We start from the raw sequence: 22,935 nt of genomic DNA, 5'->3' as shown, positions 1-22,935 counted from the left end.
TGGCCGCTGACGCAAAAAGAGCCGTTCACGGAGTTTAGCTTTCTAGAAGACCGTCGATCCAAAGCTTGGCCTCGGGGCGGCGAAATGTCAACCCGACTGCGCCCTGAAACTCGTGACATGACGACGATGGGTGTTTGGGGCGACAAGGCGACACTGCACAGCGAATGAACCGAGGCCTAGGCGCGTCTGCGCTATGGCTGTCGAACAGCTGTCATCCCATGCTGAGGGCTGCTCGGTACCGGTCGAACGCCCCGAGCACGGTTGGAGATCTCCGAGTCGCGGCGCGCGGGTTGGAGAAAGTCGCTGGCCCCTCACTGATCCGCACTCAAGCCCTCGTTCTTGACTTCCGCAAGATCTGGCTACTTGCTCGGTCCTTATTCTTCCTCTCTGCATCTAGGTGCAGTGATCCTACATCGTCTATTGTCCTCATCACATCATCGCAACCGCAATGGATTGGTGACAGCACCCTCCCAACGGAGCTTGTGGCCTTCCATTCCACCGTATTTTGCGCATTCATATCCAGCGACAACCTCCCACACTCATAGTTTACCTCCTGCCATTTGCCTAACATGGCTTTCCCACAACTGTCAAAAGCGGCGCGCCTGATCCTGGTTGGCGCGCCGGGCGTTGGCAAGGGCACACAGACCGAGCGCTTGATGAAGAAGTTCACGGATCTCTCTTCCATAAGCTCTGGCGACTTGCTGAGGAAGAACGTGAGGGAGCGGACACCTCTCGGTAGTTGCAGCCACCTATGTTGAAGTGACATGTCTAATGCGATGCAGGCATCAAAGCCGAGCACTTGATGAAAACCGGCGCACTGGTTCCGGATGCTATGATTTTGCGACTGATTGTCAACGAGCTCACGACACGCGGATGGATACGAGACAGCACCATTCGGCCGTATGCTGTATATTCTAGCTCGGTCGAGATGGAAGACACAACAGTGGACTCTGTGCACATTCCGTCAGAAATACGAACGTCACGATACACCTTCTCAGATCGGCCATCGACCTCTTTCATACTGGACGGCTTCCCCAGGACCGCGGGTCAGGCAATCCAACTGGATGCGATCGTGCCCATTAATTTGGTCGTGAATCTGAACACGCCCACCGACATCATCATCGATCGCATCTGCAATCGCTGGGTACACGAACCTTCAGGGCGAGTTTACAACACGACATTCAACGCGCCCAAAGTTGAGGGCAAGGACGATGTCACAGGCGAGCCTCTCACTCGACGCGCGGATGATGACCCGGAGGTGTGGAAGGCACGGCTGAAGCGCTTCAAGGAGAACAACGAGCCGCTGCTCGAACACTATGACAAGCTCGGCGTTCTGTGGGAGGTGAAGGGGAACAGTAGCGACGAGATCACGCCGAAATTGTTTGAGGAATTCAGCAGGCGATTTGGCGCCGAGAGCTGAGAAGCACGGCCTTGTATGGCTTCAAGCCCGTTCGTTGCAGTAAAACTTGCTGGACCACTCCACAGCGATGCGTGTAGGGCATCTGGGTTTTCTTACAGCAAGCGGTGTCGTGTTCAATGTGGCAACTGCCAGCACGCGGCTTCCCATTCACTATTCACCATTCACCAGTAAATATTAGGTGGACTGCGTCTTGTACTATAGCGGCCAGGTCCGCATTTCTGTAGACATTACTAATTGGCTCACTCGCTATGCACTTTGCGCCAAACATGCACCTGTCGTCGTTCGATGATGTTGAACGCAGCGCTGACGACTTCGGCGCCATGTACGATCGCATTCGCGTCCTAGCACCTGCGCGCGAGGCGGAATCGACGTTAGCGTGGGCGTCAGACCCCAGCGACGTCACAAGCTCGACCCACGTCTCACCAACATGTACGCCAACCACATCCGAGCCTGACCTTGAAGACGTGCTTGACGACCCCGAATACGATAAGATTAGCGATCGCGACGACATTGCTGAAGACGAAGCCTGCTTTCGAAGAGAGCCTACAGCGGTCCGCAGACGCGCAATGGCCGAAGACTTCAGCGAGGGGAAGCTTGAGACCATCGTCGACAGCCCCCAGAAGGAGAATGCTGGCACACAGACGCAATATGTCTCGTACCAAATCACTACCAAGGTTGGTAAATGACCTGAAGCTCTTTGCTGCCAGAAAAGCTCACACGTGTTCTGCCTAGTCCGACTTCCAGTCCTTCCAGAAGTCCGAGTTCTCCGTCCGCCGCCGCTTCACAGACTTTGTTTTCCTATGGAAACAGCTGTCAAAAGAATATCCGCAATGTGCTGTACCGCCGCTCCCAGACAAGCACAAGATGGAGTATGTGCGAGGAGACCGGTTCGGCCCGGACTTCACACAACGGCGGGCGCATTCACTGCACCGCTTCCTAAAGCGCATGGCATTGCATCCTGTGCTACGAAGGGCAATGCTCTTCATCACATTCCTCGAGACGCCCGACTGGAATCAGCATATGAGGGGCAGGACGTCAAGAGCTGCAAGCGGGTCCGATACCGGTGGAGGCATAATGGACTCGGTAGCAGACACTTTTGTCAACACATTCACCAAGGTGCACAAGCCCGACAAGCGATTTACAGAAGTCAGTGATCGGGCGAACAAGCTGGTCGAGGATTTGAACAACATTGAGAAGGGCACGGTCAAAGTCGCTAGGCGGCAGGGTGACTTGGGGACAGATTATGCCGACCTAGCGACACAGTGCCAGAAGCTGACCTCTCTGGAGCCTGCCGTCGAGGGTACACTGACGTCGTTCGCTGCATCAGTAACCACTACATCACAAGGCTTCAAGGTACTGCGAGACCACACAGATCAAAACTACCTCACCAGTTTACGAGACATGGACGCGTACATCCAGGCAGTCAAGACCCTGCTCCGCACGCGTGAAGCGAAACAGCTCGATTTTGAGAGCCTCAGCGAATATCTTGCCAAGTCAGCTGCCGAACGCGACCAAATGGCCAGCCAGCACGGCGCAGGCCTGGGTGCATCAGGCTTCCTGCGGTCCAAGGTCGAAGACTTCCGCGGCATCGACCACGAGCAAGCTCGGCGCCAACGTGTCCGTAAACTCGAAGTCGAAATTGAACGCCTTACCAGTGAAGTGGAGAACGCGAAGAAAGCAACCGAAGCCTTTGACGAGCACACCGTCAAGGAGGTATCGGACTTTGAACGCATCAAAGCTGTCGAGTTCAAAGACACCCTGGGTGATTTTGCAGACGCACACGTGGATTTCTTCCAAGGCACCATCGAAACGTGGGAAAAGTTTCTCGAAGATATGCGCAAAGAGGAAGATCAAAGGAAGGCGGCGGCTGGAGCTTCATAGAAGGAGCCACAGTGCACGCGGACGCCGAGGGAGGCACAAATGGCTGCGAAGTGGTATAATCAGCAGGCGTCTGCAGATAGGGGATTTGGAGCGTTTGGAATGGATATGTTGGGGCTCAAGTAGGTGCTTGGTTGTCTCACCGCAAGGACTGAGTGAATGGGAGCTTTGCGGGAGCGGTGCCTCGCGATGACATTAATATCCCGCAAGATTTTCAAAGACAGCAAATTGCACTACTCAGAACCGCGAATCACTCACCCTCAAACAGCTCCCCAACTTCTTTACGTTAACTTCTTCTCTACCATACGTCTCGCCCGCATCCTTACGCGTTCATGTCTCGTAACGACACATCGCCTTCAGCCGTTATGCCTACCTCAATTCTGCCCATCTCCATCTTGAGCCTCTCAAAAGCTTCTTTGGGAACTTCAGGTTTTTTCACGCCTCCCTTGCGGATCGACTTGTCGCCTTGCCCGTATTCGTACGCAACAATGACCACACGTCTCAGCCCCGTAAGCTCCTGTAGGTCAATTGCGAAATCGGCATCAAGCACATTTTCCAAATGCTCCTCCGCTGAACCCCACGGAACCAATTTCTATACTTTTGGATATAACTCGGCCGACACACGTAATAAGCTGAAACCCGCAATTAAGCAACCGCATCCCTCTGTTGAGCAGTCAATACGTCGATCCAGGTGCGGCAATTCCGGGCTTGCGGATACTCAAAGACGTTGAGCGTGTATGGTAGGAGAGAGGCCTGTCGACATGTTTTTAGGGTGGCGAAGAGGAAAGGATGGGGTTCCCACGTTGCACTTTGGACGTCGATGTCTCGCACCTCAACGGCAAAGCCGAATTGTGTTCCGGGATTTGCTTGGGCGCGTCTCGAGAGACCGCCGAGCATGTAGTGGTAGATGTTGTTGCGCAGCTCGGCTGGAAGACGTAGAAGAGGGGAGGCGGGCTGTGCACTGCCAGAGGTTAGCCGAGTAGAATGTGCTGAAATGATGTTTCTTTATTTGGACCTACGTTGTTGGTAAACGCTGCATCGGCCTATCACCCACAGAGTAGGCGCTGCTCATAATTGCTACGAATTGGGGCTTTCTGATGTAGCGCGGTCGTATTCACAGGGTTGGTGGTAGTTATAGTCTAGCTCAAGGCAGCAGCATGGAGACTTAGCGAAAGCAGACTGATGGTTGGCGGTAACATTTTAGACAAGGAGCTATCAAGGAAAGAGCGTCTCCCTGCTCAGAGAGTAATATTGATCATTTCAAACGTTGATGTGTATTGGCGAACAGGAGATATTTGTCAAAGAGCCATTATTGATTATTCTCCGAGAAAGGCTACATCATTGCGCCTGGTGAAGCTTATATTTGCTCCGTGTAAGTCAAATGTGTACACTGTATTGACCTTTGCCCTTGCCCGCCGTGTCAATGAGACGGATGCTTGACGTACGGTTCGAACGTGACGCTCACCGAATCTCGACCCAATTCCATCTTCATCCAAGCCATTGCTTCCATCATTCTCCTGTAGTTGGATTTCGCCTTTGACAGTAATTCTTGATTTTTCTGATCTTCTGGCCAATCGAGATCTATGTACGAGTCGACCGTGAGAAGTTTAAGGCCTTTCAGGATAAGCAGTAATCGGTGGGTTGAGCGATCCACGACGTGTGCTGCATGGTAACGCATGTGTCTAATGAAATCGTCTCCCATAACAATCTCATACTGCTCGGCCACACTCCAGTCGTAAGCCTCGTTGCAGGAGATTCTGATCATGCTGATCTCGTTACGTTGCCATTCAGGCAGATTTTCGACGAATTGAAGGAATGAATAACTCGGGTACGCATCAAATGTGTTGAGAACGAAGGGCAGACGCGCCGATTCGCTGTAAGCTTGTCGACAGGACTGTACGATCGAGAGGAAGTGCCGCGGAAACTGCCAAAGTTCCTCCGGCGCAGGCCTTATCGACAGAACTTGTATCCGGCACCATGAAGATGAGTGCGGGGCCATGATAGCGAGTCCGCCAAGCACGTAGTTGTAGATGGTGTTGCGAAGTTTTGCGGGCAGGCGTAAGAAGGGCGAGTCGCGCTGATTCTTGAGGTATCTGCGATGATTAGTACACTTTCCCAAACGGCCGACACGATTACACTTACAGCGCTTCTCGTGCCTCAGTCGCTTCGATATTGCTTAAGACGTTCTGCTGAGTAACCAGTTCCTTAGACATGGCGGCACTGGACTCGAGCATTTGGGAGTCGAGTGATGCTTCAGTCATGGTGGTGTTGATTGTAAGTATCGAGGTGCGTTGACGTGTTGCGCAACATATAGGCACAAGCGCGCGTTCTTATCCGCAATCAGACTAGCGTGGGAACCGTGCGATGAGTCTTGGTGAAGGTGAAAGTGAAGACTACTCGATGGCAATTCGAGTAATGCTTTATATTGTAGTATCGGTTTTGATAGAACACACGAGTTAACGGACCGTTGTGTTACGACGGAGCGCCCTAGACAACGATGGCTATTCAGGTAGTCGAAATGGTCGGCTGGGATCCATGCACATGTACAAACATCATAGGTAAACAAGGAGTAGTTCAATTTCAGACTTTGGTTGCATTGCTATATATACGTGTCAAGTAGATTTCTGTAACAGACCCCGTCGTCCTAATCTGCTCTCCATGTGCAAGTGCGACAATCACTTGTAGTCAATGAAGAACTACATACAGACTCAGGTGAGTGGTTGATCCACCGTATCCCCATATCTCCAGCTATTTAGAGACTTGTCAAATTCCTAGACCAGCAAGCGGATTGTATACGTCATACACTAAGCTGTCGTATCTCTCCCAGTGTTCAGAAAGTGCCTCAAAGGCAACTTTGATGCAGTACTCTTCTTCCATACGTAATATCTTGATCAAACCCCGCTGATTTGCGCTCAAATTGTTGAGGAACCCATGGAGAATATCTGGTCTGTTATAGATGAACTCATTGACTTGGAATGGTATCAGGGCGGCTTCTGTGTTGATTTGTCGACATACGAGTAACGGTTTGTAGGGTAGGTCACCAGTTCTGGCGCTGTAGTAGATTCTTAATAACGTCATACTCGCCTCGTAACATCGACTTGAACTGCAGGCCTCCGAGGACATGATCATATATCCTATTTCTGAGCTCAGGAGGGAGAAGCATGAGCGGTGACTGTTGAGCGTTGCGGGGAGTGCTGTGGAATAAGATGTCACTTTAGAGTACGTAGTGTGGGAGTTTGAGGTACATTACATGTCGTCCTTGTCCTTGATGAGCTTATTCATTCTGGTTCATAAAGATGAGATCTTGTTGCGCAATAGGTGTCTCTTGCTACCCACACCGCACAGTGTCTACCTTTTCTTTGTAGGAGTGGTGTGGAGTAAGTGGTGAGGGCAATAAAAGCTAGCGTGCAAAGGCGGGAGCATCATGCGCTATGTGGTCAGTGCTTTGGAACACTGGGCTAGAAATCCTTGGAAGGTGAAAGAGAAGCGTCGATCATGCACATCTCCAAAAACAATATCAATCTGCCCTAACGCCGATTCGAACTCTCGAACCTTAAAGCACAGCAGACGACATTAGCAAAAATAGAAATTACTAGGCGAGTTCTGTAACCTGCACGTCCTAACCCGTGACTACACGATAGCTGGGGCACAAGGAACCACAGGCACTACCTACTAAGCACCGTTCTTTTTCTATGGGATATTTTTGAATTTTTTCAATAATATAGTTCTTTGTTTTGTGGGAGTCAAAGTTAATATGAGTAGGAGATCTGTTTGTGAGACATTGGGATACACGTGCGCGCAAGCGTAAAAGGTTGTCTCATTTTAACGTTACGCATCACTTCTGATACAATTTATACACGTTATAATTGCACTATTTTTTGGTCGGCTGTATTAACCTTTTGTTTGTTTGTTCGCTTATTCATATGTTTGTACTGTAGTATTAAAAGCTCGCCTACTTGCAATGATTCTCAAGACTTTTGAGCACACGAAATAGCTCGAATATTGACCTTGCTAGTCCATTCTCCACAACGTTTATCAGATATCTCGTCCTGATTGTACCATAGTATACCTCAATCCAACACTCCTGACAGCACCACTACCTTGTCGTCTGGAGTTTTGAACTTGAAGGAGACCTTCACACCTGGACGTGCGCCTAAATGTTTTACCGCCAGCTTGATTGATGTGAGCATCTGTGCATCTGTGCTAGCCAAAGTTCCACTCCAGTAAATTGCCATATGGTTCACCGTGACCTCGACGCGCTGAAGTCCAGCCAGCCGTGTCAATGGCATATAGTCCTCGAGAGAAACATACTGACTCGTCGGTAGCAGCAACCAAAACAGTTTCATATCATCCGCTGAGTCGATAAAAGTCAGCGTCCCTGTATGGACTGTATGAATAGCGTTCCTCTGTCGCTCTGACAAGGTATTGAGAAATTGCTGAAACCCTTCACGCTTCCACAGTTGTATTTCGGCAAAGCTGAGAGGGTATAGTGCAGCTTCGTTATGTATTTGACGACAGACGAGCAGCATATGCGTGACTGGAATGATCACAGCATCCGGGTCTAATATGTTTCGGTAATGGACGTTGCCAGATCCCGGGCGAAGCCGAACACCGCGACAGACGTGTTCATAGATCTGATTGCGCAGCTCTGCGGGCAATCGAAGCAGTGGCGACTGTTGCTGGTTGCGAAGAGAACTAGAACTCATTAGCTACCATACGTATGAAGTTTGCGGGTGAGCGACTATTGACGTACATCTGTAGCTGAGCATCTGAATGATTGGTGGGCCATTGTTGAGTTTAAGACAGTGGTGTAGATATGATAGATATTTCGAAAGATATCAGTCAAGTGTCAGTAAGAGTTTGAGGGTTGAGCAAGATCTGGAGTATCCGGTATGGATCGAGATAATTGATCAGTTGAGGGTTTTGATGATTCGAGACAATTGGTGAGTTGGGCAGGTTGATGGGTCGAAGGGTACTGATAAGCCGAGGGACTGTAAGGGGTCGAGGTATAGGAAAGTTGGGCGATATCAGCAGTAGAGTTGGGTATCGAAGAGCTGGTCAGCGTAACGTAGATATTATAAAACGCTCGGACCGACATGATACGTGCATTCGGCGCTTCCAATGGGCTTTGTGAAAGGAAGGATTGGAATTGTGAACCTTGGAAGGAAACGAGACACTTGAAAGACGACTCAAGATGTTTCACTCGATCTGGATGAATTGAGTTTTTCCCAGACCGAGCATGAACTTTTGCCTAACACATCTCATTAAACAATTGATATACTGGACATGCTAGTTGAAACACACTAAACTATGATTGGTTCGTGCTGGCAAAATGAGCTGTTGTACTCAAATAACATTTGAAATTACTGGGAGTTCTCTGGAGGATTTAACCCACGTCTTGACTATGCATTTGCAAACCCCGTTTTTAAGAAATCTCATGCATTACAAAGTTTACACGAGGTACATTTACACTAAAACCACAATCTAGCTCGCATAACATTCAGCTATACTTCTGCAATCTCAAGATGTCTAGATTGTCTCCAGACTCCACCGCATCCAGCTCGCAGGAAGCATCGAACACTTTCCTTTGACTTAACTCCAATTCACATCTTAGCTTCATGAGGGAAGGCGTTCATGTGGTGTATATTGTCGACCAAGGTCGACCGAAATCTGCACATCTTTATGGACACCCATGTTCTTGACCGTGCGCTTGACTGATGCTTTCATAGGTTCCTTTTGAAGACACATCGGATCCCATGGAGAAAAGTAGGGATCAACCAACCGTACTCCCACGTGTTTTAGTCCAGTAAGCCGCGCCAATGGAAAGACATCAAATCGATTGCTTGATCCTTTTGATTGTTCTTTCAGTAGCTCGATCTCGCAGACAAAAAATTCGTCGAGATGATTGTGCAAGTTGATATGGACAACCCTGACGGCACCAACCTGCTGCTCTGTCGTACGATCTGTGACCATCTGGAATGGATGTGGAACCTTGTAGGACAGGTCGTTAAGTTCCTCGATGCTCCTTCCGGGGAGCCCTATGGCAAAGACGCTTAATTGAGCAGGGGGAGCAGAGCTGTTTCTTGATACATCTATCGGCAGGTGTATAGAACTCCCATTGTCGGATGGGGAGGGCAGCACATATGACTTTCGAAGAAACTGCGAAAGCGTTTCACCCAAAATTCGGACCCAGTGAACACATATTCCCAGATCTGATTGCGCAGCTCTGCGGGCAGTCGAAGCAGTGGCGATTCCTCTTGCTTACGGTCGAAGCTACAATCATTTAGCTAATAGGCTTGAAGATAGTGTATTGCAAACGTACATCTGTAGCTGCGCAGGCGCTATGGTCGAGGAGGCGGCTGGGTTCACAGTAGCGGCCATATCAAGCTTTAGGCAGTCGTGTCTTTCCTAGAAGGAGTTTTTTGGGCAGTGCTACTCGAGTGTTAACAAAGGGCTCGAGTCTACAAAGAGCTGGACTATTACTAGAAGCTAAGGGCTGGACTCGGTTGAGGGCTTTGACAAGTCGAGGGCTTTGAATCGGAGAATTATGGCTACCCAGCGATCAAGATATACCCAAGGGAGGGTCAGCATGACGTATACGTATCTAAGTGCTTAAACCGATGTGTTACGTGCATTGAGTGGCGAGAGAAGGGGCGTGATTGAGGAAAGAGCGGAACATTTAGTCATTGCATCCGGTACTCGGAATGGTCCCTTAGCCGTTTCCCCCCATAACAACATCTCAACCCTATTTCATCGCCAATTGCTCAACTATCTCCGCCACCTTCTCTGGAGCAGACCAATTTGGGCAATGTCCATATGGCAGGTTGACCACATCAACACCCTTACCAGTCGCTTCCGCGATCACATTAATGAAACCTTCCTGCTGCTTTGGCGTGACGACCAAGTCATTCTCACAAAAGATGTATGATACTGGGATGTCTTTGTACGCAACCTGTGTGACCTCTTCCAAAAAGGCCGCTGCGGAATGATGGGCGAGGTTTAGACAATGCTCGTACCCCACGTCCCATGAGAGGTCGTTGCAAACCGCTGCGGCCATCATGGTAGCATCGATATGGAGGTATCCTTCCTGTCCAATATGTTAGCCTAGTCCCAGCACTCAGAATCATGCATATACGAATCAAGCTGCATAGATCCATGGAATCAAAAGAAAATAACAAGACACTTACAGTAGCTTCCATCGGCAAAACCCCCTTCTCCCCACCCATAGCCTCGACATTACTCTGCCCCAACTTCGGCACAATCGCCGTCAGATACACTATCCTCTTGACCTTCAAGCCTGCGAGAGCTTGCGTCGTCGGTGTTCCGCCATAAGAATGACATACAACCTGGTCATCCTTCAGATTAGCCGAATTCCGACCTCAAAGATGATTACATGTTACTTACGACAACCTCCTTCCCCTGAGCGATAACAGCCTCAACCGCCCCCTTGATCGCACTCGCATCGTCGCTCATCGTCGCCGGCGGGAGCGGCATGCGCTTCAACGTTGACGGTGTGCGCAGCGCTACAGCCTGAAACCCCGCCTTGCGCAGGTGCTCGACGATGTCTTTGTAAATGGATGGAGGGGCAAAGGAGCCGGGGACGATGAGGATGGCTGGCTTCGTCATGGTGATGAGTTGAAATGGGGTAGTGATGGAACTGGAGGCTGTTGGAGAGATATGGTGATGGGATGATGACTTAGGACTGTGGAGAGGTTTTTTGTAGGTATATGGAGTTTCAAAATGTGCAATTCTTGCTTCGTAATGAAGATACTGTTCGCCCGTGCTTGGTGTATGCTTGCGGTGCAGTCCACATGGTTAGTTGTTGATAACGAGGAAGTGGGGCGTACTAAGCAAGTTGTTCGTTGGCGCCAATCAGGCGTGCCATCCTGCAGCCTAATTCTGACTTCTGACGTCCAATTCTGACATTGACTGCATGTCAGACGGAATTATGTTGCAAGTTAGACTAGATGTCGTACTGGTCTAGCTACTGTCAACCTGTAAGACTGGTATTCTGTACTTCAACAGCGGCAACGTTCCCAGAATCACACCTGTATTGCTGCCATCTCACCCATCCCCCTCCATAGCCTTCTCAATGTTCACTCCCAGCACCAATGCAAACGTAACTACCACCAGCTACACACCATATATCAGCCTCACTTCCACCCATTCTCAATGCACCACTTCCACTTACCAAAAAACTTCCCCCCATAACCACCAATACCTCCCACCCACCCACCAGCGCCATCCCCTTCACCAACCCCCTCTGCAACCTCCAAAACCTCAGCGCCCCAATTACAACCACCAACAACCCCATACCGATGAACAAAACACTCAGCGGGCGGCCGATCACGTAGAACCCCAGGTCTTGACTCGGATTGGCGGCGTGCTGGAGTCGGAAAAGTTGGGCGGTCAGGACTCCTGTGACGACGAGGATCAGGGAGGTACGCAGGTAGCCTAGGAAAGTGCGTTCGAGGGCTGGAATGCTGGGTTAGAGACATTGGGGATGGGGGAGAAGGGAACGTGCCGAGGTGGTCGCGGTGCGCGTTTGAGTCGATTTTGAGGCTGATATGTGTGGACCAGAAGGATGTTATGGGGGTGTACCAGCGTGATGATGGTGTTGTGCTCTGGATAGTGGTTTGACTCGTGTCTGTAGCCGTTCCCTCATTGCCAACACCGGGTCTTGGGGAGTTATGGGAACCTGTCGAGTTTCTTGAAGAAGCGTTGCGGGACCTCAAGCTCGCATGGTCCGGACTTTGATGTAGTACTTCAGAGCTTCGTCGCGAAGATTCGTGAGCATGTATCGGCTCCAATTCCCTTGAAACGCGACGTCGTTCATGCTGGACAGCTTCTTCGGAGTCCACATGCAGCTCACGCTGCGATCGCATATGCAGTTCCGCTACACGGAGCTCCAGTTGAGGTGGGTTACGGTTCGTCATGGAATCGGTTGGGTTTGGCATGCTCGAAGCTCTGGGAATGTGGACAAGAACATCGATAAGGAAATACGATAAGCGAGCCCAAACAACATCATGCGTATTATGCTCAGTCACTTGGGGTGAATAGTTGTGCTCGAGTCAAGCCTCACAGTGAAATAATGAATGCTAGGGTAGCTCTCGGGCCGTCGCTCGGCTTGTCGCAGACTGCTGTAGCCATCAGGCCAGCTTTTGGTACGTTCCGCGCGATTCGATGCTCCGACTAACGCAATCGATGGCTGGAGAGAAATTGCCTATTTGGGAAGTTTCGCAGTTTACACAGATAGGATGCTTTTTCTGGGTTTACTAAGCTTATCCTCATGTACCGAAGGTTGCATAATCAGTACCCCAAGTCTTCTACTTCATGAACTTGCTCGCAATGTTCAGCAATCCCCCAATACCGCCCGAGCTTCCACCACTGCCACCACCACCAGCCTCGCTCTTCATGTAGAACTTAAGCGCCATCTGTGCCGCCTGCGCAACGGCATCCTGCTTCGTAGCTCCCGGGCTAGTCTTGCCCTGCGAGCTCTGCTCATCGAACAGCTGGGCCGCCTGGGCCATAGCCATTCCAATGAGCTTGTTCTGCCCACCAGACGCCTGCTCATTGCTTCCGGAATTGAACATCTTGGCTGCTTGCATAGCCGCAGCGGCACCGACGTTGTTCGAGCTGGCTTCATGGTTGCCTCCGCCACCGCCGTAGAAATTCTGGTGCTGCTTCATGGCGTCTTCTTCGTCGAGGTCTTCATTCTTGGCCTTGTCTTTGTTCAGAAGGCCAAGAGCCATGCTGAAGAGGTTGGAGTCACCGGAGTTGCCGCCGCTGGACTGGGCGTGCTGAGCGGCGCCCGAGAAGTCGTCTGAGCCGCCGTGGCCACCGCCATAGGATGTGCCGGAGGATTGCTGGCCGCCGTGGGAGCCGGAATTGCCTGAGTTGCCTCCATAGCCAGAGTAGCTACCACCTTGACCTCCGGAGGGACGGTCGTTGGAGGAGTCGTTCCCACCGTAGCTTTGTCCGCCGCTTGGACGGTCGTTGTATCCTCCACTGCTCTCGTGGCGGCGCTCATCACCTCCGTAGCCTGAGCTGGAGCCTCCGCTGGGTCGGCTATCGTAGCGCTCTTCCTGTGCGCGTCTCTGATCTTCGTTGCCACTGCCACCATATCCTGAACCACCACTGGGTCGATTGCCGTACCCAGAGGACTCCTGGCGTCTCTCGTCACCTCCATATCCACCCTGGCCGCCTCCACCAGAGTATCCGCCGCTGGGACGGTCGTTGTTGCCATAGCCTCCACCCTCATGGCGACGCTCGCCTTGCTCTTCACGTCGCTCGCCACCACCGTAGCCACCACTGCCTTCATTACGGCGCTCTCCATGTTCTTCGCGTCTCTCTCCTCCGCCATATCCACCTCCCTCCTGGCGACGGTCATTTCCATAGCCCTCGTTGCGGCGCTCGTTGCCGTAGCCTCCCTCCTGACGACGGTCATCGCCATAGCCCTCATTACGGCGCTCATTGCCGTAGCCACCTCCGCCGCGACCGCTAGACTCGTCGTTGTATGACATTGTGAAGCTTGTAGTTCTACAATGTACTGTTAGTAATGCTTAAGACTTGTTTGCAAGCTTCACTTGTGATGCAGCCGAACAAGCCAGATATTCCATTGTGAACACGTATCAACTTACCAGATGCAATTGACTCGGTAAAAAGAGAAGAGAATGATACAATTGACTTTACAGGATGATGTTCAATTGAAACTGCACAAGATGCCAGTCGTAGATCATAAATAAACGAACCCCGATGGTACCTTGTTTACCCCTCGACCACTGCCCCTCATCGATGACGTATCATCGTGCCACGATTGGCGTCAACTCAATGCACCGGCGCACATCACTGTGGGTCTCAAGTCTACGCGACATCAAGTTGCAAGTTCCCATAATCAAGGTCAGCGATTTATGCGAGGCGGAAGATTTGTGGGAACTGGGCGCCAGTAAATATAGCATAGCATGCAACAGCTCCACAGCATAGATATTGGACCGAAATAACTCCAATTAGAACCTGATTCGTTCTCTGGATCTATCTACCTAGCTAAAGCTGCAGCTTCTGAAATATCTCGGAATGTCGACAATAGACTAGTAGTTGTTGTCGTTGCGGCGGCTGGAGTCGTACGAATCATCGTTGTCGCCGCCGCTCTTGCCCAAGTGCAACTTGTCCTTGATCTTGCTGCCAATGGACTGCTTGCCACTGTCGTTGTCATCATCTCCATAGCCGGACTTCTTGTTGCCTGAGCCGTATGTGTCGTTGTCGGTGTTGCCGTAGCTGGACGACTTATTGCCAGAGCCGTAGGAGTCGTCATTGGAAGAACCAAAGTTCGACTGCTTGTTGCCCGAGCTGTACGAAGAGTCCTCATTGTCGTTGCTCCCGAAACCGCTCGACTTCTTGGTTGATCCATAAGAATCATTGTCGTTGTTGGAGGAGCCGTAGGAGGACTGCTTGTTGCCTGAACCATAGGAAGAGTCCTCGTTATCATTGCTGCCGAAGCCGCTCGACTTCTTAGTTGATCCATAGGAATCATCATCATCGTTGTTGCGGTTCGATGAACCATAGCCCGAGGAAGTGTTCTTCGAGCCATATGTGTCAGTGCTGTCGCTGTTTCCGTAGCCGGAGGTCTTATTCGAAGACCCATAAGAGTCATCGTTGCCAGTGCGACCAGACGTATTGTCGTTAGCACGGCCGAAGGAGCTCTGCTCGTCGCGGTCGTTGTCGCGGTTCGATGAACCATAGCCAGAGGAGGTGTTCTTCGAGCCGTATGTGTCATTGCTGTCGCTGTTGCCGTAGCCTGAGGTTTTGTTGGAAGACCCATAAGAGTTTTCGTTGTCATTGGAGCCGTAGCTTGACTTCTTGGAGCCGTAGGAGTCGTCGTTAGACGACTGGTTGCCATAGCTGCCCGACGTGTTGTCGTTCCCACGGCCATAGGAGCTCTGCTCGTCGCGGTCGTTGTTGTTGTAAGACATGATTGCTGTGATGAATCCTGTTCGAGAAAATATGAGAGGATGTGAGATGATTGCAAATATGTTGATGATGGCGCATGTAAGTCAGACTATGACCTCTTCTTATACTGTTCTCCCGCTTCTCTATCATCGCCCAATGCGGTTATCAAGACACCCCGCACCATAGCAAAAGCAAGCTTTCTGTACCTGTACCTTGATGCAGGTGCGCCGGTGCCTGTCGAGCTGAATGATGACGCGCTACTGCGCAAGCGAGCGCCTAGTTCTCGGTGTCGCCATATGTGAGATGGCGTGAGAGCAGAGCGGCATGGCTCAACACCATAGCGTCTGGCCGAATGTTGCACTGCCACCCGACTACTGGATAAAAAGCGGGTTAAGGAAGAACTCGCGATTGTGTCTGCAATCTAGATTGGCTGTACATCCAATGCCAATCGATTTGAGAGACATTGTAATCGAGAAGATGAGGTGTTTGGCCCGAAGATGACGATGCTAGGAGGGCCGATTTGAGACAGGACGGTTAGAACATGGAGGGGTACTTGACCTGGCGAATAGATAAGCCGTGTCTACGCACGGGTTGACCGAGCGGGGTATTTGTTGGAAGAAGTAAAGTGCACGCCGCAATTGCGCCTTCTCTGTGAGATGTTGTCTTCGAAGCAATACACGTGCGACAAGATCCGCGTCCTGATTATAGCCGAGAAATGACGGTAAAGTTGCAGTCAGGTTAGTATGATCTTCGGACGACCATGTTGCTACACACATACCTTGAGAACGCATCTGTACTGGTGACGTACTACACATTTGCCGGACGATTATAGACGAAGCATAATTATTAGTGACGACCATATAGATGTAGATTAACTAAAAAAGAAAAAGTAAGATATAATATATTAACGCCTAGATTTACCCTTAAGCAATGCAACTCTATTAATGCCCTCTCTTGCTTACTAGTTAACTTCACCGAATACTTATATCTAGGTAGCCATAAAAGACATCAACTGCACCAGTCCCGGTGAAATTCTTGTCCGCCTTAGAGGTAGCCTGGATATGTTCAAAAGCTTCTTTGATACTAGACAAGGTATATTACAGCACTGAGTATATTCAGGCTTTTTTATCAACTTTTTATTAAGTCTTTGAAGACTACTAGATTACTCCGCGCATGTGCAGAGCAGACACGAATTTTGCCGCTGCCTAGTAACGGCGAAAATAAAAGACTACTAACGTACCTTACAGGTTAGCGAGCCACACGAGTTAGCGAGCTACTTTTGCTAAGCTCTTACTAAAACTACTCTATCTACGTAATGCCTTAATAATAGTACTACGGATAAACGCTTCTAATAAACGTAAGATATAGACTGCTCTCTAAGCTCTTAAATAAGATGTAATACTCTCTATGCAATGCGCTGCAGCTATCTATAATATATCTTAAGTAACTCTAGGTTATTAACGCGCTAGATAACCTTTCTAGGCAGATTGCTAGCTTAAATTAATAAATCTAACTCTAACTAAGAAAGACATAGTTATTAAGTATATACTTAAGCTAGTTATGCGTAGATTTCTTTCTAGGCTTGCAGCTATAGCTAATATAGCTAATTCTCTGCGCGCTAAGCGCAGTCTAGGCTAAGTTAGCTTAAACTAGCCTAGTACGTTTATTAAACGCTGCTCTAAGCTCTAAATAAAGTTTAATTGCAAATATAACTATAAGAGAGCTCTCTGCAAGGATCTTAAGATTATATAAGACTAGTTCTAGCTTATAGAGAATATAAAGGCAAAGCATAGTATTCTTAATAATAATATATATAACTTTAATAAGTTTAGCTTTATAATAAGCTAGATCTTAACTAGAGCAGTTATTATAGCTTTAGAGCAATAAGAATAGCTAAAGATAGTATAATAGAGTAATTAAAAGTAGATAATAGTTATCTAGAGCGTTAACGCAATAGAGTAAGCTATTTTACTCTTTATTATCTTTAAGAGCTACTATTACCTTTTAGCTTAGTATAAGAAGAAGAATCTATCTTATAATTAGGTTATTATAGTCTCTAAGAATAGCTAAATAATAAATAAGCTTAGTCTGTAGTAGTTAAAGCACTTTAATAAGCATATAAAGAGAAAAGTTATAGGCGCTTATTAGCTGCTTATTATTAATAGCTATAAGAGCTATAACTTACTTAAATTCTAGCAATACTATAAGGATAATAAGATTATTACTATCTATATATCTTCTTACTTATTACACCTCTTACAGCCTCTTAATATAGGTTATTTTGCCTCTTTAAAGAAAGTATATAGATGCTAAGCTAAAGAGCTTATATATAACTAAATTATATATATTATAAAACTTAAGTTTCTACTATACTTTAAGCGCGCCTTTAATGCAGTAATTACTTCTAGTAATATCTAAGAAGAGTTTTAAGGCGCTAGATTAGTCCTATTTAACTTAGAGCAGGTTATATTAGCTCTTAATATCTATATCTATACTCTACTATTACTTACTATTAAAGACTATCTCTAGTAGTTATAAACTCTAAGTAATACTCTTAAATTAGAATTATAATTAATGCTTATAAAGGCAAGGATTTAGAGATATATAGATAGCTTACTAACGTCTATAGTAGAGGCCTTTAAGAAGATCTTAAAGAGAGCAGCAATTATTGCGCATAAGCTAGTATTAGCGCAAAAGAAGATTACTAAGCTTTAAGTAGCTAATAAAGCTACTACGCAATATAAATTATATAAAAGAAAGCATATATAGGAAGAAGAGACCTTAATAGTTAAAGATAGTCTTTAATAGATAACTCTAAAAGAGTTTAGTGCGCGTAGTAATAGAAAGAAAGCAAAGAAGTAAGTATACGCTAAAGTAAGTAAGCTCTCTTAAAGGCAGTATAGATAGTATAATAAGACTAGATATAATGCGCGTACGTATAAGAAAGTAGTAGAAGTAGACTCTAAATAATATTACATCTTGCTTTATACTATATAGGGCTAAAGTAGGCTATTTTGCGCCAGAATAGGGTGGTTTTGGTGGGGGCTTGGCAAAAGTGGCTCGCCAACCCGTGAGGTACGTTACACATTTGTTGGACAATTATAGACGAAGCACGATTGTTAGTGATGAACATATAGATGTAGATTGACTGAAAAAGAAAAGGTAAGGTACAATATGTACAATCAGCCATTGGGCTGTTGACGCCCAGATTTACCCTCAAGCAATGCGACTCCATTGATGCTCCCTCTTGCTTACCGGTCAACTTCACCGAACACTAGATCCATTGTACCAATGATAGCGACGGCATCAGCGAGCAAGTGGCCTCTTGAGATCTGGTCCATGCAGGCCAAGTGTGCGAATCCAGGAGCCCTAATCTTGCACCTGTAAGGCCTCTCGCTACCGTCTGAGACAACGAAGACACCCATCTCTCCCTTGGGCGCCTCGATGGCGCTGTAGGTCTCACCGGGCGGGACAGTGTAGCCCTTGCTGAAGAGCAAGAAGTGGTGGATAAGAGCCTCCATGTTCTCCTTCATGGCGGCACGTGGTGGAGGAGCAATCTTGTAGTCCTCAACCTTGACTGGACCAGCTGGCATCTGGTTCAAGCACTGGTGGATGATGCGGAGCGATTGGCGGAACTCCTCCATACGGCAGAGGTAACGGTCGTAACAGTCGCCATTGACACCGACGGGGACGTCAAACTCTACCTTGTCGTATGCGTCGTAGGGCTGCGACTTTCGCACGTCCCATGGTACACCAGATCCTCGGAGCATGACACCGGAGAAGGAATAGTTGATAGCATCGGCTGCAGAGACGACACCAACACCCTTGGTCCGGCCGATCCAGATACGGTTGTCTGTCAACATCTCCTCGGTCTCGTCAATGCGGTCGCCGAACTGGGTAGCCCACTGGTAGATGTCGTCGAGCAGTCCAATGGGCAGATCCTGAGACACGCCACCGGGGCGAACGTAGGCAGCGTGGAGACGGGCACCGGAGACACGCTCGTAGAATTCCTGTATAAATATTAGCTCCTATATCTCCATAGGCTCCTTGTTCAAACCCACCATCAGCTTCTCACGCTCTTCAAAGCCCCACAAGAAGGGTGTCAGAGCACCGACGTCCATGGCGTGAGACAAGACGGACATGAGATGGTTCAGAATTCTGGTGATCTCGCCGAACATGGTCCTGATGTACTTGGCGCGCTCTGGGATCTCGATGTTGAGCAGCTTCTCAACGGCCAGCGAGAAGCACTGCTCGTTGGTCATCATGGAGACGTAGTCGAGTCGGTCGAAGTATGGCAGGGCCTGGAGGTATGTTCGGTACTCAATGAGCTTCTCAGTGCCTCGATGCAGCAACCCCACGTGGGGATCAGCGCGCACAATCTCCTCGCCGTTGAGTTCCAGAATCAATCGCAACACACCGTGGGCGGCGGGATGCTGGGGGCCGAAGTTGACGGTATAATGCCTGATTTTCCTGTTTTCCGCGCTGTCCGACTCGTCCTGCGCCATGCTCAAATTCTCGGGGTCCTGGGGGTCGATGGGCCGTCCAAAGTTCTCGTCCGTCGGCACCATGCGTGTCCGCTGGTTTTCTTCGATTTGTGCATATCGGCGAGGCAATGAGGTCGACAGGCATCGCGCAATGGGTCGTGAAGGGAGGGCTGTTCGGAGCTGTGGGCGGGTGGCGTTCAAGCACACCCGCTTCGCCGTGTGGCCGGCCAGACGCGCAAATGGGGCAGGCATCGTGTTGGTGTTTCACTCGTCTTGCCCGTGCGAGGCCTCAATGAGTGGAGAGTGAAGGCGTGGCGTTGGAGGGGAGCTTTCCACACATCGATGATGATACCAGTTTAGCCCTCTTCCCACTGGCTGATGGTCCGGGCGCGGCTCGGCCTTGGCGCGCCTTCCGTCAAAAAAGTTCGAGGACGCTGCAACCCACCAAGAACACCGAGAAATAGTCACAACACCGCAAATATGCCTACACCAAGTGCTACGGAGCTGGCGCATAGGAAGGCATGTACGCGACTCGATTCATGTATTCAGTCACGCGCTAACAATGCTTATAGAAGCTCCAAGTTGGGCCCGAGATTGTGAGCAACCAAGCGTCCAACGACCTTCCAGGACATTGGCCAGGCGAGAACCACGAATGGGATCTGGACTACTTCAAGGATGTGCGCGCTGCTCTACCCAAAACTATACCTGTATGTCGTACTGACTTCAATCTCAGAACTTTAAAGTCAAATTCCACACCCACTCCCCGCACGACACTTCCTTCTCCCTCACCGGCATAGACACCTCAGTCGCAAACGCCTTCCGACGAATCCTCCTCGCTGAAATTCCCACCCTTGCCATTGAAGATGTCTTCATCTACCAAAACACCTCCATCATCCAGGACGAAGTGCTCGCCCACCGCCTGGGTCTAATCCCACTCTGCGGCTCCCACAAAGGTCTCCGCTGGCTGAAATGGTACAAGAAGGAAACCGACGACGATGAAGGCTCAGGCACGCCTAGCGACTACAACACGGTCATCATGAAGCTGGACGTGGAATGCAGTTGGCAAGAAGGCGGACTGCAGCGCGCAGTGCAAGGCGAAACGGATCCCGACAAACTCTACATTGGGCACAACGTATACGCAAAAGACTTGGTCTGGGAACCGCTGGGCAAGCAATTCGATGAATTCCCATCAGGCGAGGAAATCCGCGCCACGAATCCGGATATTCTGATTGTCAAGATGCGCCCGGGCCAGAAGATCCAGCTTAGTATGCACGCGATCAAGGGTATTGGACAGGACCATGCCAAGTTCTCGCCTGTCGCAACTGCTAGTTACCGCCTTATGCCGACAATCGACATCCTCAAGCCCATCGTGGGCGCTGATGCGAAGAAGTTTGCGCGATGCTTCCCGCGCGGTGTCATCAAGCTAGAAACTGTCACTTCCGAGGACGTCGAGAAGAATACCGAACTGGCGGGCCAGGAGGGCGAATCCAAAGCCGTAGTCGACGATCCAATGAAGGACACAGTCAGCAGAGAGTGCTTGCGACACCCCGAGTTCAAGGACAAAGTCAACCTCGGTCGGATACGAGATCACTTTATCTTCAGAGTGGAGAGCACAGGGCAATGGGAGAGTGATGAGCTGTTCTTGGAAAGTGTGAAGCTACTCAAGGTCAAGTGCCAACGGATCAAGAGGGGCTTGGACGAATTGACTAAGTAAGCAAGAGTTTACAAGAGAAGTGCATTGCAACGGCGTTCAGGGCATTCACGGCGTAGACTTCGAAAAGTTCACAATCTCTCAGAGGCGCATATCCAGGTAAGACCATTTGGCGGCATTCGGAGGCTATCGACTTTGTCCTCAATCATATATTCATCTTTCATGACACCCATCTCCCACGAACTCTTCTCCGCCTATAATATACTACTAATACAGGTCCAAGAATCGAAGGCGCTGTTGCTCAACAGTGCTCAACAAAAACAGAAAACAACATAAAAGTACAAACAGGAGATGGTATCAAGCAAAACGCCAAAGAAACCTTTTTCCCACACACAGGCCGTCCAGACATATCCAACACACCCCGTCCCATCCCATCATAATCATCAAAACTCGCTAAAACGAGCAGCAACCACATCATTGCTCCAGACAACCTAATCCCCCAACTCCGCCAACGCCTCGCCACAAAGCCTCTGCGTCTCGCTTGGATCAAATCGCGGTCTCCAACTCATATTCTTCCTCTCCCTCCTCTTCACCTCCTCCATCTCGCCATCGAACACGCGACTCCCTGCCCTCGACTTCACCGGACTCGACATGTCGGAGCTGAACCGGAACCGCACACTCGGCGCATCAGTCGCCTGCTTCAGCGTGCGCACATCCATCAAGTGCCCGCGGACCATGCGCACAAACGCCGCCGTGTCCGCGGCGAACTGGTACTCCTCTGGCGTCTGCGGGCGCGACGGGATGATGATGCTGCGCTTGCGCGTGTGTGCGTGTGCATGGAAGTGCTGCGGGGGCGAGGGGAAGGAGTACGAGCCCATGCTGCGGTGCGTGTAGTCGAGATCTGAGCGGGAGGACGAGATTGAGGTTGCGCTGGAGGCGAAGGAGGCGGTGGAACTGACCGAGTCGGCGCGGCGGAAGCGCCAGATTACGTTTGCTTCGGTGGGGGAGTGCGAGGATGTGGATGATGTGGGCGAGGCCACTTGCATGGCGCGGTCGGAGGTGTACTCTTGGGGTGAGAGGGCGGCGACGGCGGCGACGTAGTGCTTTTCTGCGAGAGAGAGCTCTTTGTAGCGGTTTTTTAGGGTGGCTTCGCGTGCGAGGGTGTCATGGGAGAGCGCGGTGTAGAAGTTTAGGTAGGCGAGGTGGATGGGGTGGATCTTGATAGGCTATTAGCACTGAGGTTTGTCAAAGTCAGGTATAGATATAGTGCTCACCTCGCCTTGTACTTCAGCCAGCAATCTCTCTCCATATTTCGCGCATTGCGAGTAATGCCGGCTCACATATGCATTCTTGACGACCTGCATCTTCTGCCTCAATTCGTCCCATCTCGCCTGAATCAACATATTGCGCAAGCGTCTGGTATCCGACTTCGTCAAGAAGTGATCCAAATTGAAGTTGAGAAAATTGCAATTCGGAAGATCAACTCGCGACGACGAAGTCGACTTGTTGAGTAGAGAATCCAGGATGATTTTTAAACCCGCGACCAAGAAGAACAA

The 22,935-nt window shown here is 49.7% G+C and overlaps 13 protein-coding genes across 13 annotated transcripts; 3 read left to right on the top strand and 10 right to left on the bottom strand.

The window, feature by feature from the left end:
- Positions 1-569: 569 nt before the first annotated feature.
- SNOG_04669 (hypothetical protein) lies at positions 570-1,669 on the top strand (the record flags this gene model as incomplete). Its single annotated transcript, XM_001795030.1, has 2 exons — positions 570-735; positions 783-1,669. The coding sequence occupies 2 exons, from the start codon at positions 570-572 to the stop codon at positions 1,418-1,420; spliced, it is 804 nt and encodes a 267-aa protein (XP_001795082.1). The 3' UTR covers positions 1,421-1,669.
- Positions 1,669-3,301, top strand: SNOG_04668 (hypothetical protein; the record flags this gene model as incomplete). The annotated part of the gene is made up of 2 exons (XM_001795029.1): positions 1,669-2,094; positions 2,153-3,301. 2 exons carry the CDS (start codon positions 1,669-1,671, stop codon positions 3,299-3,301), a joined length of 1,575 nt encoding a protein of 524 aa, XP_001795081.1.
- Positions 3,302-3,620: 319 nt separating this feature from the next.
- Positions 3,621-4,370, bottom strand: SNOG_04667 (hypothetical protein; the record flags this gene model as incomplete). The annotated part of the gene is made up of 3 exons (XM_001795028.1): positions 3,621-3,890; positions 3,953-4,259; positions 4,318-4,370. The coding sequence occupies 3 exons, from the start codon at positions 4,368-4,370 to the stop codon at positions 3,621-3,623; spliced, it is 630 nt and encodes a 209-aa protein (XP_001795080.1).
- Positions 4,371-4,614: 244 nt separating this feature from the next.
- SNOG_04666 (hypothetical protein) lies at positions 4,615-5,559 on the bottom strand (the record flags this gene model as incomplete). The annotated part of the gene is made up of 3 exons (XM_001795027.1): positions 4,615-4,645; positions 4,744-5,391; positions 5,441-5,559. The coding sequence occupies 3 exons, from the start codon at positions 5,557-5,559 to the stop codon at positions 4,615-4,617; spliced, it is 798 nt and encodes a 265-aa protein (XP_001795079.1).
- A 2,365-nt stretch (positions 5,560-7,924) lies between these two features.
- On the bottom strand, positions 7,925-8,087 carry SNOG_04665 (hypothetical protein; the record flags this gene model as incomplete). Its single annotated transcript, XM_001795026.1, has 2 exons — positions 7,925-7,993; positions 8,052-8,087. The coding sequence occupies 2 exons, from the start codon at positions 8,085-8,087 to the stop codon at positions 7,925-7,927; spliced, it is 105 nt and encodes a 34-aa protein (XP_001795078.1).
- Positions 8,088-8,914: 827 nt separating this feature from the next.
- SNOG_04664 (hypothetical protein) lies at positions 8,915-9,679 on the bottom strand (the record flags this gene model as incomplete). The annotated part of the gene is made up of 3 exons (XM_001795025.1): positions 8,915-9,390; positions 9,447-9,571; positions 9,621-9,679. 3 exons carry the CDS (start codon positions 9,677-9,679, stop codon positions 8,915-8,917), a joined length of 660 nt encoding a protein of 219 aa, XP_001795077.1.
- Positions 9,680-9,966: 287 nt separating this feature from the next.
- Positions 9,967-11,183, bottom strand: SNOG_04663 (hypothetical protein; the record flags this gene model as incomplete). Its single annotated transcript, XM_001795024.1, has 4 exons — positions 9,967-10,385; positions 10,486-10,653; positions 10,703-10,955; positions 11,146-11,183. The coding sequence occupies 4 exons, from the start codon at positions 11,181-11,183 to the stop codon at positions 10,044-10,046; spliced, it is 801 nt and encodes a 266-aa protein (XP_001795076.1). The 3' UTR covers positions 9,967-10,043.
- A 204-nt stretch (positions 11,184-11,387) lies between these two features.
- SNOG_04662 (hypothetical protein) lies at positions 11,388-12,255 on the bottom strand (the record flags this gene model as incomplete). Its single annotated transcript, XM_001795023.1, has 2 exons — positions 11,388-11,431; positions 11,490-12,255. 2 exons carry the CDS (start codon positions 12,253-12,255, stop codon positions 11,388-11,390), a joined length of 810 nt encoding a protein of 269 aa, XP_001795075.1.
- A 279-nt stretch (positions 12,256-12,534) lies between these two features.
- Positions 12,535-13,821, bottom strand: SNOG_04661 (hypothetical protein; the record flags this gene model as incomplete). Its single annotated transcript, XM_001795022.1, has 1 exon — positions 12,535-13,821. One exon carries the CDS (start codon positions 13,819-13,821, stop codon positions 12,625-12,627), a length of 1,197 nt encoding a protein of 398 aa, XP_001795074.1. The 3' UTR covers positions 12,535-12,624.
- Positions 13,822-14,307: 486 nt separating this feature from the next.
- Positions 14,308-15,267, bottom strand: SNOG_04660 (hypothetical protein; the record flags this gene model as incomplete). The annotated part of the gene is made up of 1 exon (XM_001795021.1): positions 14,308-15,267. The coding sequence occupies one exon, from the start codon at positions 15,265-15,267 to the stop codon at positions 14,386-14,388; it is 882 nt and encodes a 293-aa protein (XP_001795073.1). The 3' UTR covers positions 14,308-14,385.
- Positions 15,268-18,495: 3,228 nt separating this feature from the next.
- On the bottom strand, positions 18,496-19,980 carry SNOG_04659 (hypothetical protein; the record flags this gene model as incomplete). The annotated part of the gene is made up of 2 exons (XM_001795020.1): positions 18,496-19,254; positions 19,306-19,980. The coding sequence occupies 2 exons, from the start codon at positions 19,978-19,980 to the stop codon at positions 18,496-18,498; spliced, it is 1,434 nt and encodes a 477-aa protein (XP_001795072.1).
- A 310-nt stretch (positions 19,981-20,290) lies between these two features.
- On the top strand, positions 20,291-21,442 carry SNOG_04658 (hypothetical protein; the record flags this gene model as incomplete). The annotated part of the gene is made up of 3 exons (XM_001795019.1): positions 20,291-20,324; positions 20,368-20,405; positions 20,462-21,442. 3 exons carry the CDS (start codon positions 20,291-20,293, stop codon positions 21,440-21,442), a joined length of 1,053 nt encoding a protein of 350 aa, XP_001795071.1.
- Positions 21,443-21,925: 483 nt separating this feature from the next.
- SNOG_04657 (hypothetical protein) lies at positions 21,926-22,782 on the bottom strand (the record flags this gene model as incomplete). The annotated part of the gene is given in 3 exon segments (XM_001795018.1): positions 21,926-22,039; positions 22,057-22,605; positions 22,654-22,782. 3 exon segments carry the CDS (start codon positions 22,780-22,782, stop codon positions 21,926-21,928), a joined length of 792 nt encoding a protein of 263 aa, XP_001795070.1.
- Between the last annotated feature and the right edge of the window lie 153 nt (positions 22,783-22,935).

Source organism: Parastagonospora nodorum, assembly GCF_000146915.1.
Source record: "Parastagonospora nodorum SN15 chromosome Unknown scaffold_6, whole genome shotgun sequence".
In the NCBI taxonomy this organism is placed as follows: Eukaryota; Fungi; Ascomycota; class Dothideomycetes; order Pleosporales; family Phaeosphaeriaceae; genus Parastagonospora; species Parastagonospora nodorum.
The sequence above is the reverse complement of the archived record's forward strand: the minus strand, read 5'-3'. Positions and strand labels throughout refer to the sequence as shown.